The 17365-nt window shown below is 45.6% G+C and overlaps 1 protein-coding gene across 1 annotated transcript in view; it reads left to right on the forward strand.

The window, feature by feature from the left end:
• Positions 1–543: 543 nt before the first annotated feature.
• BMP3 (bone morphogenetic protein 3) overlaps positions 544–17365 on the forward strand; it is a 37240-nt gene continuing 20418 nt past the window's right edge. The window contains exons 1-2 of the mRNA XM_066632283.1: positions 544–556; positions 1539–2189. Coding sequence (XP_066488380.1) covers positions 544–556; positions 1539–2189 — 664 coding nt within the window. The remainder of the gene's footprint in view (positions 557–1538; positions 2190–17365) is intronic.

The raw sequence follows: 17365 nt of genomic DNA on the forward strand, positions 1-17365 counted from the left end.
CTAAGGGCCCAATCCTATCCAACTTTCCAGCGCCCGTGCAGCTACAATGCAGCTCTGAGGCAAGGGAACAAACATTTCCTTACTTTGTGGAGGCCTCCCTAACTACCCACCCACCACTGGATGCAGCATACATCCCATTGGCACAGCTACACCAAAGCTGGAAAGCTTGGTAGCATTTGGCTGTAAGTGTGTACAGGATTGCAGCCTCAGTGTCATTGGTAGACATTGTTTCTAGTGAGTAATCTAGTATTACTGAACACAATGGGCTTCTTTACATCTGAGTAAAACAAGTTTTCAAAACCTCTAATTGGAATTACATAGCAGCTAAGTGACAACTAGATGGTTTCATGTTGGACATGAACTCACTGTGGAACCTCAACTTAACTGACCTGTGGAACTCCTTGCCACAGAATGTTGTGATGACCCCTGGCCTAGATGTCTTTAAAAGGGGATTGACAGCTTTATGGAGGAAAAGGCTATTACAGATGATAAGCCATGAAGACTATATGCAGCCTCCAAATTTTAGAAGTAGCCTATATCTGAATGCCAAATGCAAGTAAGTGGCAACAAGGCATACAGGTATTATGCTGTCTTGAATGCTCCTGTATATGTCATTAATATAATTCAAAAGCTATGCATTCTGACTACAAGGCACAATTAGTGCCATATGCAAATAAGCTTTCAAAATGGTCTATTTCACATGCATGCAAATCTGGGGGAAGAAGCTCACCCAGACCCAGGAAAATAACCTGAACTTTTGCAAAATTGAACTTGTCCTGCCTTCCTAACTCATGATAACAAGATGTATTCTTTGGTTAATTTTTTTGTGATATAGAGATGGTCCCAAGGATCATTCTTAGAAGCAGTGGCATAGCTAGAGGGGGTGCAAAGCGCTAAGTTTTGCAGGAAGACACTCAGCAGTGTACAAGCAGCCCCTCCCCTTCAGAGCCATGGGGGGGTGAGCAAAACAGTGGCGTAGCTAAAGGGGGGCAAAGTGCTATAAGTTTTACAGGGAGCCTCACTGCAGAGTGTAAGTGGCCTCTCCCCTTCAGAGCCATTCCAGGCCGGGGAGAAAAACAGTGGCATAGCTGGGGGGGGAGAAGCTCTAAGTTTTGCAGCGAGCCTCACTGCAGAGTGCAAGCGCCCCCTTCCCTTCGGAGCCGTTCCGAGGGGGGGCGGGGAAGCAAAGCGGAGGAGGCGAACGCACGCACTTGGCGATGAGGCTCCCTGCCAAACTTAGCGCCTTGCCCCCCCTCTAGCTACGCCACTGCTTAGAAGCGGCGCAAGGGCAGGATCACCTACAGCATCGCCATAGACGCGCTGCCCATTTCGCTTCTCCTCCCGAGCGCGTTTGATTCTCTCCCCCGGAACCTCCCCAGGTGGATCGAGCGAAGAGGTGGGACGAAGGACGCAGCCCGCCTCCTTTCCCAACCTCTGCTGCTGCTGCTGCTGCAGGGACACCATCCAGGGGAGGGAGGGCTCGACTTGGCAGCGCGGTGCGCGCTCTCCCCCCTCCCTTCGCACCCCCCGCCCTGCAGCCGGCTCGGCTGGGAGCGAGGAGGAGGAGGCGGCGCGATTGGCTGCACCGGGACTTTTGCGCACACGCTGCACAAAACTCAGCCCAGCGCCGCGGCTGCCCCACTCCGGGCTGGAGCGAGGAGCCTGCGCGAGCCGCTGTCACTGCGCTGCCTGCTGGGGGAGCCGCAGCCCCTCGTGCCACCACCAGCCTCCCCAAGGCAGCCGGTGCGCGCGCACAGCGCCCGCCACCAGCCTCTCCAGGGCAGCCAGTGCGCGCGCGCCCTGCGCAGCGCCCGCCTCGCAGGGACCCCCACCTGGCGCCGCGGAGAGGCTCCCCTGCGAGGAGGACGCGCTGAGGGGGCGAGCGAGCAGCCCTCCAGCCCCAGGGAGGGAGGGAGGCATGGCCGGCTCTCCTTGCGCGCTGCTGCTGCTGTGCCTCGGCTGGAGCTGGCTGGCGCCGGGGGAGCCGCTGAGGGAGCGCCTGGGCGCGCACGCCGGGACGGCCCCCTCCGCCGGCGACGGAGCAGGCGACCTCAGCCCCGCCGCGGACCAGCTCTCGGAACACATGCTCCAGCTCTACGACCGCTACCGGCGCCCCCAGGACCCCGCCGCCCGGCTGCTCCACCTCCGCCAGGGCAACACGGTGCGCAGCTTCCGAGCGCTGCCTGCAGGTGAGCGGGGCGCACGTGCCAGGCGCAGGTGCGCCGGCCTGGCGTGACATGAAAGGGCTTGGAGCCAATCACCTCGCAGCAGGGGTCAGGAGGGCCCGCCCCTGCCTCTCCAGGGCTCAGGCCATAGTTGGGGGGGGGCTGTACCCCCCATGCTGGGGGCACTGAAGCTACCACCACCACCCTTCTGCTTCCCACCACCTGCCATTGAGAAAAAGGGGGCTGGAGGACTGGAGCCCCTCTGCTCTGGCTCTTCCCAGGGCAGGTGGTGGCAGCAGTGGGATTCCTTGCCAGCAAGGAATAGAGAACCAAGGGGTGGCGTAACTGGAGGGGGGGCAAAGCGCTAGGTTTTGCAGGCACCTGAAGGAGGCGTGCAAGGGGCCCCTCCCCTTCGGAGCCATTCCAGGTGGGGGAGCAAAACGGAGGCAAATGCCTGGAATGGCTCTGAAGGGGAGAGGCCCCTTGCACGCCTCGTTCAGGTGCCTGCAAAACTTAGTGCTTTGCCCCCCTCCAGCTATGCCACTGAGCCAAGATGCCCCCAATATGCTGCCAGGCACCCATGGCCTCACCAGGGCTCAGTAGGCAGCTGGCCTTGCCACAGTTTTGTTCAAAATGCAGTTTGGTTCAGTTCAGTGGGCTCTTGGCGTAGCATTTGTGTCCCGATTCAGGCTGCAATCCTAGTAGGGATAAACCCCATTGACTATAATGGGACTTCTGAGTAGACGTGCCTACAATTGAACTCTTAAACCTCTGGTGCAGATGCTGGAATTAGCCGTGTGGTGTTGCACACGCGCCTGACGTTTCATTAAAACCTGGTGGCCTTGCCTTCGCGTGCCCTGTGAAGGTGCCAGGTGAATCCATGCTCCAGGTGAGCACCACACTGCTGGACTGGCTTTGCAGAAGGAGAGACAATGGATGCATGCAGCTCAGTACAGTGAAGTTTAAATCGGGCTGCAATATCCAGGCATGATTAAAGACCATCCTTGCATGGCTTTGATATTCACGGAGATCTCCATCCTTTTCTTAACCAAGTCCCGTTCAAGCCCTGTGAATGTTTCCCTCTCTCCCACCAGGACTTTCTGCATGTGGTTGTGATGGAATGCTTTTTCAGCTATATGGAGCTCCTGTGCCTGCTGCAAGAGAAATAAGATATTTTACAATAAATTGCAGAAAGCAGTGTACACTGTGTGGGCTTCAGGGAGTCAGTGCTGTGTTCCCGCAGAGAAAATGACCAAGGAGCACAAGATGGACAAACTCCATGTGAAAAGAGCGTTTTGTTTACACAGATAGTTTGAGGCAGGGCCAGCCCTCTAATGAGCCCAGGTGCAACCATGGGCCCCTGGCTGCACATTGGGGGGCAGCCTGGGTGCTTATTATATGTCGGTAGTGTGATGATTAAGGTACTGCTGTCACGGTGCCACAGTTCTCCTCTTTCCTCTTGGCCCTTTGCCATTTGAAAGAGGGAGGAAGGAAGTTGAGGAAAGAGCCACTTTAAGCTATCATTCTCCTCTTGGAAGAGCAGGACAGGGCTGATATGGATGATGGGGAGGGGGTTTGGGAGGGGAAACCGTGCATGATGTAATAATAATAATAATAAACTTTATTTGTATCCCGCCCTTCTCCCTATAAGGGACCCAGGGCAGCTATTTGGGTCCCTTGTATTTGATGTATTTGGGCACTGCAGTGGGGGTTGCACTAGATCTTGTTCTCAGGTGCCTGGGGACTTGAACCAGGTTTCCTCTCCTCTTTCCAAGGCTGTCTGTCCTGTTGGAGACCTAGCTACCTTAAAAATCATGCTCCACTGACTCATCATTAGCTTTTAATAATGGAAACAATTTAGTCACAGAGGTTTAATTTAAAACAAGGGTCCACCAGTGGAGGAATGCTTCTTTGAAGGTATCTAACCCCCCTTTTAGTGCAAAAATTGTTTCAGAGAAATTATTACTCACCAGAAGTTCCTCGGCTACTAACAGAACTCCCTTTTTTAAAATGCTCTTTTGTAGGCTAAAGCCAAATCATACATGATAATGTCCAATGAAGGATAAAAGTTCATTGAGACATCAGGAAGTGGGGATCTGTCTTGCTTCTGCTCCAGTAAACGCAATAGGGATTTGGTGAATTATTTGACAGCTGGGCCAAGACCGCAGGCTGCACTTGTCTCAAACCACTGCAAAGAGATTTTCCAAAAAGTTACTACATGCTCAGACCTCAGGGAGCCTATTTCTGGGCACATACCTGAAATCCACAACATAAATATATCCTGGATGCCACTGAGAAAATGACATAGTCAGGAGATGTTTGAATGGCACTCCAGTCCTGTACACCATGGACACAATCCAGAGCAGGTTAGCTCTGCTAAAATCCTGCTGACATCTCTTTGACATGAGTGCGAAATTGTGTGCCTGATCATTCACATGTTTCACTGTGGAATTTACTCCCTTGTAAATATGTTTAAGATTGGCAAGATAAATCCCACTGGATGAAATGGAGATGAGGTACAGCTAACACCTACCAGTGACTGGGTTGGCATCCAACAGATTTCAGTGATATCCATGTCCTCACAATGTGACCAGTATCTTGATATTAGGTGGCCATACACAGAACTTCTTAACTGGAATTTAAGGTCACTTAGGGTGCAGTCCTAACCAGGACTACTCAGATGTAAATCCTATTTTGTTCAGTGGGGCTTACTCTCAGGAAAGTGTGGTTAGGATTGCAACCTTAGTAATGTTGACATGTTAGCTCTGCAATGGATGCTATGATCCCAAACATTTACAGACTTTTTAACAAATCTGTCCTGTATTCTCTTCACTCATAGTCTTAATTTTTTTTCCAAGCTAACCAGTCTTCACTTTCTTAGTCTTGAAGGTTGTGACACTCATACAGTGTGTGAAAAACAGTGTTGCCAATTATTGCATTCTAATTACAGTGTTACCAAGATGAAAGCATTCAGTGGTATCTCCTGATCTTACACCCAATACTTACTGTATGCTTGTATCTTAGGTATGCCTGGAATGGCTCTGAATATGCATACACCTGCATATTTAAAACGTTGATACAGTCAACTATTCAATATTTTGTTGCTGCTTACACTGCAGTCCTATACATGTTTATAGTACTCAGAAGTAAGTTCCGCTGTGTTCAATAGTACTTACTCTCTGGTAAGCATCTATAGAATTGCAGCCTTAGGGCCAAATCCTACCTAACTCTCCAGTGCTAATACAGTTATAGTGCTACTCCAGGGGATGGAAAAAATGTTCTCTTACTTTGAGGAGGCCTCTGTGATTCTCTCTCCCCCCCCCCCATGCAATGCATCCCCGTTGGCATAGCTTCATTGATGCTAGAAATTTGGATAGGATTGGGTCCTTTGTTTTTTAAACACACTATTAATAAATCTCTGCAATAGCCCTATGTGGAATAAGTGGGATACTTCAGGTGGTTGAAATGTGGGTAACTTGTACTGTATAACATGTTTTAGCAATTAGTAGATTAATTTTCTTGCATACTCTAGAACTCTGGAATCTTTGCATGGTCAGTTTCTTATAGCCTGATCCTATAGGGCTGGTTGTAACATCGTAATGCTAGTTAACAGTGTCACAAAATTCCTAAGGTGTTGCAAAGAGCAGGTCTGTGGCCATTTTGGATCCAAAATGGCGGCGGTTTGCTTCTGCATCTGGTTCTGCATGGGAGTGCTGGTAAGCTGGTGGGATGGGTGGGCAGAATGGGGCATGTAGGGGGCAGGAGGGGGGGTGTCCTGGTGTGTACAACCTGCACCAGATTTGTATCCTTGCCTCCTGACACACCCCCTTTCTCTCAGACTTGTGCCTTCCAAAGGGTCTGAGGAGGTCTGAGGAGGCTTAGATCTCCTCAGACCTCAGTACAGGTCTGAGGAGACCCACTGATGATCAGGAGGCTTATAGGGATACATGCATCTCCCATACATCCTGACTTGCTCCCACACCACAGCATGCAGCACAGCCCCTTTCTGGCACAGCTGCATGCTATGGTGGGGAAATTGATAAGATTGGGCAGTAAGTCATTGCTGCTGCAAAAGAAAGTAGATTACTGGTGATTCCAAGTTCGGTTGTATAAGTTAAGGTGTTTACTACTCATGATTTCTGTGTGGGTCAACCTAGCACATCTAAATGTCACATTTAGAGCCCAGTGCAATGCATAACTACTTAGAAGCAAGTCTTATTGTAGTAAATAGGGCTTACCCCCAGGAAAGTGTGGGTAGGATTGCAGTCTCAGGGTGCAAGAGGTGCCCTTGGGCAGATGCAAGTCCCTTGCGCCAGCCCAGGAGGGTCGCAGGAGTTTGCGCCTCCTCGAGAGGAAGCCGGGCTGGTGCTCTGAGAAGCGCTGGCCTGCAGAGGCTGATGCAAGCCTCTGTGCCTGCTTCAACTCTTGCATAGGCTGGGCTGACACTACAACAAAAACTAGGCAGGGAGGAGGTGGGTGGCCCCAGCAGCAGGTGAGCAGGGAGTGGGAGGTGGGGCTGGGATCTAGTAGTTATGCTGGATCCCAACCCCTGTTCCTGGGAAGAATGGAGCGGCTCAGAGCCCCTCCGCTCTCCTCGGACTTGTACCACCTCAAGAGGTGGCACAAGTCTGAGGAGACCCATAGGGGCCAGCGGCCCTTACCCAGGGGTAAGGGGAAAAGTTTACCCTTACCTCTGGCTGAGCTGCTTATGGCCACTATTCTGTGCTGGATGTAGCGCAAGCATCTTGGTTTGCCCGTTCCAGCGCAGGACAGGATTGTGCCCTTAGTCTAATCCTGAGCTATTTTTTAAAAAAAATCTACAGTTACAATGTTAAAAGTAAAGCCACTTACAGCACATTCCTATGCATGTCTACTCAGAAGTTCTACTGTGTTAAATGAGACTTACTTCCAGGTAAGTGTGTATAGGACTACAGCCTTAATTGTCAGTACTGAAGTAAAACATTTCAGCCCTAAGGAAACTAATCCATGTGATCCTGTAGCCGGGAGTCATACAATAATTCTGGACTGAAATTGATGGGCAGACTGACATCTCCTTGCTCCCAAGAAAGAATCCATGAGTACAACTTTAGAGCTATTTCCATAGCCATTAAAATCAATAGGAGCTACATCATTGCCTTCAGTATGGTATTGACTGTGGGCACGATCCTAACCAACTTGCCAGCACCAAGGTAAGGGCAATGGCAGCTCCAAGGTAACAAACATTCCCTTACCTTGAGGAGATCTCAGGGTCTGCCACCCAACTGCAGGATGTGGCACATGCCCCATTGGCACAGCTGTGACAGTGCTGGAAAACTGGTTAGGATTTGGGTCTATGTCCAATATCCTATGTTGAGAAACCTGCAAATGTGTCATCAGTTAGCATCAACTGTAATCTCTTTGACTCCGTTCTAGTTTTAGGCTCTTGCAGTCAGTCCCTGCTTACATTTCACTGATTTTGTTACTACTGGAAAGTTCTACAATTAATCACTGAAACAGTGTATACTTTAGGAAAGGTTTGTTCGATACTGTAATGGTGTGGTGGGGAGGCATTAGTTGGATGAAGCATTCTCAGAGCTGATGTTCATGACAGAGGTTGGTTTTGTGATCTTATAATCTTACACTCTACAGTTGCTCCTATTCCCAACATTTTAGTTTGTTTTTCAAGAGTTTTCATTATAGAGGTGTCAAATATACCCCCTGGAATCTCTGTTTTCTTACTCAAGCCCTCTGGGTTTCTTCTACTAAATCTTAATTCTACAGTCCTTTTTAGGGTGATACCTACATTTGGCCTATAGCCTTCACAAATGAATTCTAAAACGTGTAAAACGAAGTATGCTGGTGTGACTCCTTTTACTTATTTCCAAGTAAGGGGCATAATTCCACTTTTTCCATCCAGCAGAGTCTCATTGGATTGAACTGGGCTTAAGTATACATGCTTGCCTGAAAAGTAAGTCCTATTGAACTCACTTTCAATACTACTTCTGAGAAGACAGTCGTAGGTTGTGTTGCAAGTCCCACACCATTTATTTCAATGGAACTAATATTTGTGAGATTGTATCCATTGACTTTTAGCATGGCGTCTTGATCCCAAATGCATGACGTGAATGCACAACTAATAAATTCATATGGGATCTTACACGTGACCCTGTTCATGCTTTGTAATGTCAGTTGGTAACCAATAACATTTTTATCCTGGAGCTGTTTAGTTTAAAGGAATTACTGAAGCATAGATGTGAATTACAGTCAAGAGTTGCCTTCATCAAAGTACAGGGTACACTTGCATAGTGCTTTCTGTGCTTGCAAGGTGTTTTATCTTGATGTATTCATTATCTTTTATTATATTTAATAATTATCTTGTTGTAGTCCAAGAAGTATTATCATCCCCATATTACAGAAGTTGCAGGAGAAAAGTATTAACCCCCTGCCCCATTGTGCACCATACTCCTGGGCTGGATCAGGCCCCCTTGTGGCTAATTTCTGCAGATAAAAGGATCACTTTCAGTCTACTTCCACCTTAACTCCCCCCCCCCCCCCCACAGCAGTTGGTTCAATGCCCTGTGTAGTGTGACTCTCAGCCTCTTAGCTGCAATCCTGCAACAGTTCAGACAGTGGTTTGACACAGACACAGTTCAGCTGTGACAAACCATAATTAGACAATCGGGCAGGAAAGTTTTTTATAAGTCATAAGAGAGCAGGTTTTTTCCTTTGTTGCCACTGATGAACCACACGTAACTATCACTGGTAGTTGTGGGTCTATTAGGATTTGAATTACTCTGCTGCTGTTGTGTAGCTAGTCCTTGCACTCTGCCATCTTTGCAACATATTGCTAGTTCTGATCCATTTATCACCTGTGTCCATTTATCCAGATGATCCGATTCTGCAGTCTTTGCCCAGAGGGATACCTAGACAGAATCTCATATGTGATAATGTTGTATTATACACATCTGGCAAGAGAAGCTTAGGTCTGCATGCAATTTATGACTATTCACTGTCCACCTTGCATCACAAGGAGAACATAAAGTGTCTGAATGTCAACCAAGCTCTTGGAATTGGATCTTTCACCTGAAAATGGTTTGTGTGTACATGTATTCTGTGTGACTTTGGCTGCAATCCTGACCTCACTTTCCTGGGAGTAAGTCCCATTGAACACAGTAGGACTTACTTCTGAGTAGATCTGGTTAGGATTGTGCCCTTTGTGTGTATGCGCATGCACCAATGAAGTCTGTGTGTTCAAGAAAATGAAGCTCATTTAAGTGACTCCCATTGAAACCAGAGGGATTAAGCAGATACTTAAGAAGTTCAGATCCATTAATTTCAGTGGGTTCTATATTTAAGCTTCTCTGGATTGCTCCTGATAGATTTAAGCCATATTAAGCATTTGTACTTAACAGCCTGAATCAACTGGTTTGGTGGGATAAAATTTTTCAAACTGCATACAAATAAAATACTCAAAAAAGGTTGATGGATTGCAGTGTGATGGTCTAATTCAAAGGACTGTTGCCCTGGCAGATAAGTGCTTGGCAGTGAGTGTTTCCTGTCTCTGTGCCAACCAAGCATGACATTACAATGGTGCTGCTGAGTTGTTCATGCAGATGTTTAGGATTAATGTTTGAGGCATGTTTGAAACTCTCTGGGCAACAATATTATTATGAGTGAAGGATCCCAACGGTGTGCATCTGTTATACTGGACTACCAAAATGCCTGTCATAATAAAAGAGTGTGTGTGTGTGTGTGTGTGTGTGTGTGTGTGTGTGTGTGTGTGTGTGTGTGTGTCTGCAGAAATCCTACAGTGTGCAATGCGTCCCTGTGCATTCTGCACACAGAGACTCATTTCACCCCTCTATGGAATCTAGGCAGCTAATATGTTTTGTATTAAGGTAGTTTTTGTCCTTATCCCAAGTATATCTCACTATAGGAATGGAGGGTAGTGGTTCTTGAGTTGGACAGACCTCGAAGTTCCAGGTTCAAATCCCTTCTCAGCCATGAAGCTTCCTGGATGAGTTTAGGCCAGTTGCTATCTCTCAGCCTAACCTACCCCATAGGGTTGTTGTGAGTACAAAAGGAGAGAGAGAACTATGTACACCACCCTGAGCTCCTTGCATGAAGGTTGGTATAAAAATGTGAAAAATAAAACAGTTCAGGGGTACTCTTATGAACATCATTAAGTAGGGGCTAAATCTGCTCCCTTCTGGTGGTTCCTTGCATTGAGAATCAAGCCTACTCTCTTTTTATATAGTTCTACCTATTTATTTAAAAGATTTCTATACCACTTTTCTATAAACTCAAAGCAGTGTACAACAGAACATAAACACATAAAGATAGAAACATCAGAATAAAACACTAAAATAAAAGCCATTAGAACAATTGTTAAAATAATAGCAATAAAAAAGCAGATTAGCATGTAAAATAATGTAAAAACAGCATAAAAGTTAGGAGGGGGTCCATAGTGAATATCTTCCTCCACAAAGACCAGGCAAAACAGCTGGATCTTTAAATCCCACCAGAAACCATATAATGAGGAGTCTGCCCTCAGGTTACATAATCCCATCTCAAATTCTGTTTCTTGCTCATGTCAGAATGTGAATAAATGTTGGAAAACAGCTTTTATATTTATGGATTATGTTATTAATTTTGAGCCTAGGTGTGTTAGGCTTTCTGTGTTGCAAGTACAAATAGTCCAGCTATATAGAATATCAAGGCTGAAATCCTGTAACACTTACCTAGGAGTGAGTCCTACTAAACTTGATGAGGCTTACTTCTGAGAAGACATGTCTAGGCTTACACTGGAAGAGTGTTCAGTTTAGGGTGTCCCACAACACAATTGTATGCATGTTTATTCAGAAGTAAATCATAATGAATTCATTGGGATCTGTTCCCTAGTAAATGCATTTAGGATTGTGTCCTCCATCCTAACACAGAAACCTAGGATTATGTGAGGGCTGCTTTTTAGCTGTGATCCTGAGTGCCTATATTTAAAAACAAGTTCCTCTGTCAGGACACCATTCCAAGTAAATCTGTTTGGGATTACATGCCAGGATTCTCTGTTTTAGCTAATTTATTTTAATAAGAATTGTATTTCTGTAGTAGACCAAAATCCATTTAGCCTTTCATAGCGGTATTTCCAACAGCTACAGTAGATGTGTCTGGAAACTCCCAAGCCATTTGTGAGGGTGATGGCTAACCCTCTGTTGTTTATCTTTAGCTGTTATGGCTAATAACCCTTGCATGAATTGGCCTAATCCAATAAAACCGTTTTTTCAGGACACTTTCCTTCCTGAGGGAAGTCTGTCCTCCCTTCTAAAAATGCCCAACAAAGCAAAGTGATTCAGTGGCCCGGTCCGCTCTCACATAGTGCCACCCGTTGAAAAGAGCACAGGTACAGCTCTTGCAAAATTATCTTGGCTCCTTTCAGGACACCTGATTAAAAGGTATTTATTGTTCTAAACCTGAAATGTCTTTGGATAGGAGCCCATCTCTGCGGTCTTTCTGCTTGTATTTACTCTGTTACTTGACTGTGGGTGGCAAAAGTCCTATAAACACACAGTTCGCTCCCCCTTTCCTCCTCCCTGATCCATTCACAGTTCAAGTGCCAAAGAAATAAATTTAAAGTGGCTATATGTTTTTTGACACTTTTATAAGTATTTATGCAAAATATTTAACCAGTTAGGTGTTATCTTTCCTATCCCTAAGGATGTGGCAGCTCATTTCAAAGGTTATTAATGGGAGAAAGGTACATTTTCTAAGAAACCTTAGACCATATATTGGTGGGGGGCGGATCTTTTTTCCCCCCATTAGTTTCAATACTTGGCTCACTGTGGAATGGAACTTGGATATTTTGTTTCCAATTGTGTTTTATATCAAAATGTATCCTCTGTGCACTGAATATTAACTGGAATTTGGACAGGAAAGTGTACCTCTTTCCAATTTCACAGTTTGGTCCTTAATTTTACAGAAACATGGAACACATTGCTGGCTCTGGGTCATTAAGATCAGTGGGAACTTAGGTAGTGACTTCAGTTGCTTATGGATGGCTGTCCATTTATCTTATTTTGGCAGCAAGATTAATATCTGATGATATACTTATTTGAAAGACAATGTATGGGTATTTGTTTACTTCTGGAATACAAAAATGCAAGTATATTGCTAAAAACACAATCTATCAATGACAATCAACAGCTGTTCTATACATACTCAGAAAGAGATAATCGGTAATAGAATTCTAGAATGTTCCATTTTATGCAGTTTGTGGAAAGGGGGAGTCATAATATTCATGACTCATAATGACTCTTGCATTTAGCAGACAGTACATTTGGGAGAAGTCTGCTCCTTTTAAAGCAGTGTATTATGAGTATGAATTTTTCTTTGCTTGGGGAGCACTCACAAATACTTCTTGTTTGTAGCTGAAATAGTACAGTTCAAACTTCTATCATCTTCTTCTGTGCAATAGGTAACTAGGTTTTGGTTTAGAGTCAAAGAAACTGACTACAATATTTCTGCAAGATTGTTTCAAGAAAGAAATTAAGTTTATAGTGTTCCATTTCCTTGGGGAAAACAAAAAAGCCACCAGTTTTTCCTCTAACCCTATGCATGTTCACTCAAACACTCCTGTATCCAATGGCACCTTTGATTCTGTTGTATTCATCTTCATTAATGATTTTCTGCCAACTATAAATGAGTCCAGTGGTGTTCCTGGAAGGGAAAAAAAATTTTCAGGTGCAGGGATACTTGTGTAAAACATGCACTCCCCCTTGCTTTAGAGCCGGTTGCGACTGTGAAAGCATTCACAGCTGTGATTCGCTATGGAAGCAAAGGGGAGTGGGTGCTTTTTGTCCTTGTGCCTGGAAAAAACTTAGCATTTTGCCCCCCACCAGGAATGCCACTGAGAGAGTCAAAATTGAAAGGGCAGTTTTTGGATGGGTGTCTTTTGGCAAAAATCTTGGGTTGCAAACTTGCATGGCTTATTTTCAAGTTAGTTCCCTGGATCTCTGTATGACTATTCCAGAATAAATTGTCTGGATAATAAATCATGTCTGCACCTGTATCTCAGCAAGAGGCAATTGTTTAGAGAGAAGGGAGAAACCATTTTGCAAGGGTTCAGAAAGTGACTGGATAAAACATAAATAGGAAAAAAAAAATGACACATCATCATTATTTATGTGCTCGCATTTCATAGGCACTGAAGATGACCATAATTTACAGAGATCTTTTGACATTGAACACACAAACTGGCACTAGGCTGAAATTCTCCACTCACAGGCAATGGTTTTCCAGGCTGCTTCACACATTAGTTGTATACAAATGTAATGTTTGAATGTAGCAATCCATATATCTGAGATCACATGTACAGGTAGTCCCACATTTTGTCCAGAAGTCGGAACTGAAGTAAGCCAGAGCAGAGCTATTGCACCTGCTATCACACCAGACAAAACCTGGACATAAGTCAGGACAGCCATAAGCCAGACATCCATAACTTAGAGACTATATCTGTGTGTTGGCAACCTCCAGTCTCGAAAGACTATGGTATCGTGCTCTGAATGGTGGTTCTGGAACAGCGTCTAGTGTGGCTGAAAAGGCCAATTCGGGAGTGACGCGAAGCCTGGGTAAAGAAGGTATGAAGGATAGGCTGTTACCCATGCAGCAAATCCCCCCTCTCCACGTCGCTGAAACGGTCCAATGGAAAGGCAGAAGCCAATACGGTTGGTTCCAGCGGCATCGCAGGAGTTGTCAGAGCGTGACTGTGTACAGCCTCGAACTGCCTCAGGGACTCCGGCTCCTGATTTTGCCTCGAGGTTGACTTCTGAAGCCTTTTCCACAACTGGATGTAGCCACAAGGCAGTGGAGGTTTGAGGTCAGAGTTTCCTTCTCTTAGATGAGCTGCCTTCCTAGGCTGACGAGTCCCATCTACCCGGTATTGCAGAGGGAGAGCAATACTTCCATAACTATAATTTACGAGCAATACTATACCTGTATTATTTGGGTATTGTTGGAGAGCAAGGATTGGCTGAAGGTTTTTTGTTGAGTCTTCCTTCCATGGCTAACTTGTATTTGTTGTATTGCTCCAGGTTAATCATATAATCGGAAGGGACCCACATCTAGTCCAACCCCCTGCCTGTAGTAGGAAATCTTCCTAGAGCATCTCCGGCAGGTGCTTGTCAAGGGAGAATCCACCACCTCCCTCTACTGTCTGTTCCAAACCACCCTGACTGTCAAAGGTAGCTTAGAACAGAAATATGTTCTGTCTTCCATATGACAGCCCTTCAGATATTTGAAGAGCAGGTGATGTGGGTGATGGCTAGGAGGCACAAGGCCTTTTCTGTTGTGGCACCCCAATTACCAAATGCCAACTTCAAACTTTGTTCAGTGTTCACGTTGGCATCCTTTAGGTGCCAGTTGAGAAGTGACCCTGTTCTCACAGATGGGATATAATAATAATAATACAGGTATTTATATACCGCCTTTCTGGGTTGTCAGATTTCTCCTCGGACTTATTCAAGGCGGTTTACAAAGGCAGGCTGTTCTAAATCCCCATAGGGATTTTTACAATATAATATATAATGTACAATATAATTTACAATAATTTACAATATAATAACTGTACTACTCAAGAATGTTCTGTTGTTAAGGGCAATGTTATTCTGCTGAATCTTATCTGCTTTGTTTTGTATTTTTTTTAAAAAAAATCCTTACAGCATGTTGTTTTAATTTCATATGGAACCACCTTGGAGAACACTCGAGACCCTCTCTTTCCAGTGGGATATGATTCCTTAAAAATAAATGGTTATGTGAAATTGCTCTCAAAGGTTACACCTTGACCTAAACTGGATGACAGTGGCAGTAGTTGCACCAGTCCCAATTGTTTTGATGCTACAATCCAACCCCTGCCGTTAGCGTCAATGCAGCTGCACCTTGGAGGTTTGTGCTGCAGGCATTGACTGGGAACAATAAGGAGACCTCCTTGAAGTAAAAGAGTTTTTATTCCCTTACCTTAGTAAGCCCCTTGTTGTCCTACTTAGATCTGCACCAGCTTTTTGGCTGGCACAAGTCTGAGAGGACCTGAGGAGAAGTGGTGAAGCTGGGCAGGTGGCAATGGATATCAACCGCACCATTGCCACTGAGATTTGCCCTTCCCTCCCAATGACCCAACCTCACCATTTCCCTCCTACTCTTCTCTTCTTTGCCCTGTTCTTCCTCTCCCCACCCACCTTGGCAGTTTATTGCTTCCATGGAATCCACAAGGGCCACTACCATGCAGCTTACACTGCTCACCATTTCCAGCAGGGGCCCGGGAGTGAAAAACAGCATGTTCATTTTGCAACACCACAGATGACACTGTGCTGCGGAGCACAAGTTGGAAGATAGGATTGGGTGGTAAGAAAGGCAAGGGGGAGAGAGTGGTGAGTAGAGAGAGTAGTGAAGGTGGATTTTTTTTTAAAGGTAAAAACACCACAAGAAGGTCTGGATTCTGAAAAACTTGAAGACTATTGTCTTAGCATTGTTATTTGTTGTATATCTTTAAAGAAACATAAAACTGTGAGTTGATTATAAATGTTTAGCAATTTTGAGACTTTTCCACCAAAAATTTGTAGACCAAGAAAATACTGCTTTTGTGTGTGTGTGTAAAAATAAAAATTTAGTTCAAATATGTGTTTGGTTTTTTTCCTTGCCACTCTGAAAATGTTCTACAATTAGATCCTTCCACACTGTCAAACAGGACATAGTTAAATGGGAATGAAATCAGACTATTGCCATGTCTATCAAACTGCTCAGGGCCTGATAGTCTTTTCTTCCTATGATTAGGTACTATATGTTTTCCCACAAACAAAATACCTGCATTACTGAAGGTGTGAATGCATCCTGAGTGCAGTTTTACCAATGCACCACTACCAACCTTGAGGACATACCCCAAGGACACCACACAGAAACACACCTGACACAAGCAAAGTTGCCACAGCACCCCCTACAGTGAGTACTGTGGCATCAGAAGCGAAGGGCCAAAAGCAAAGGACTAGGAGCATCTGAAACAGGAGTTCAAGTCCCCATTCACACAAACACACATCCAAGGAATAAGTTTTTGACCAGAGCAAAACAAGGGTAGAAAGATAGCTCCCTTGAAAGAGGGCAGCCACGGGAAACAAACATAAAAGTGGCTCCATGGCAAAAGTTACAGTCCATGTGGGGCTATTAACCAGTTTGCAGGATCTCTCTTGCCAGGGGAGGGATTGGGACAAGCACAAGGTCATCCTCCAGGGAAAGCAACGTCTTGGGAGGTGGCCGCACAAAGACACAGGCAAGATGGGTTTGAGCCCAGCCAAGAGGTTTGTCCTAACCAGCAAAGAACTCACATCTTGCCTGGCTGGCCAGAAATACCCAGTGGACCAAAGGCAAGGGAGAGGCAGGTCTAGAATACCCACCAACCACTCCACAAGGCTACTCTCTAACCTCCCAGACACAACAGGAGACAGCAAAAAGCACCTCATTGGGCATTTAACACACTGCTGCAAGCAGGCCTACCTGTCTGGGAGGCAGTAGCCATTAATCAATCTGAAGGAGCACTGTCTAAGCCAATCGCTGAGCTGGCATGTGACACAATACACCTGCTGCAGTGGCCCATCCATCTAGCCACACTCACACAATCACTACAGCATGTACACTACATGCACACTGGCACCTGCTGGCATAGGTGTCAGTATGATGCTCTACCTGTCCCCCAGCCACATAGCAGCAGAGAACAGGGAACTCGGGAGCATAGAGGAGGGTGTCTCTCTTGAGATCATGGGGTGAGGATGCTGCAGACCTTGGGGGCAGAGAGGCCCCTCCCCCTGCAGAAATCCACTTGATCTGGGGTATGAAACAAATACAGTGGGCTAAAGGGATCCCACTTTGCTAACAAAAAGGCAGCATATGTGATCCAGTCAAAGTTTTTATTTAACAGTATCACTGATAGAGCAGCTTCTAAAAGATAAACACACATGGGATTGCCTCATCTGCTCCCAGCAAGGCTGTTGTGCTATTGCAAGTTATATTGTTGTTGGCATCCTTCAGTCTCAGAAGACTATGGTATCATGCTCTGAATGGTGGTTCTGGAACAGAGTGTCCTCTCCAGTGCGTGAAGCCTGGGTAAAGTAGTTATGGAGGATAGACTGTTTATCATGCAGCAAATCCCCCCTCTCCACGTCACTGAAATTGTCCAATGGAAAGGC

This window comes from Tiliqua scincoides, chromosome 6 (assembly GCF_035046505.1).
Source record: "Tiliqua scincoides isolate rTilSci1 chromosome 6, rTilSci1.hap2, whole genome shotgun sequence".
Taxonomy (NCBI): domain Eukaryota; kingdom Metazoa; phylum Chordata; class Lepidosauria; order Squamata; family Scincidae; genus Tiliqua; species Tiliqua scincoides.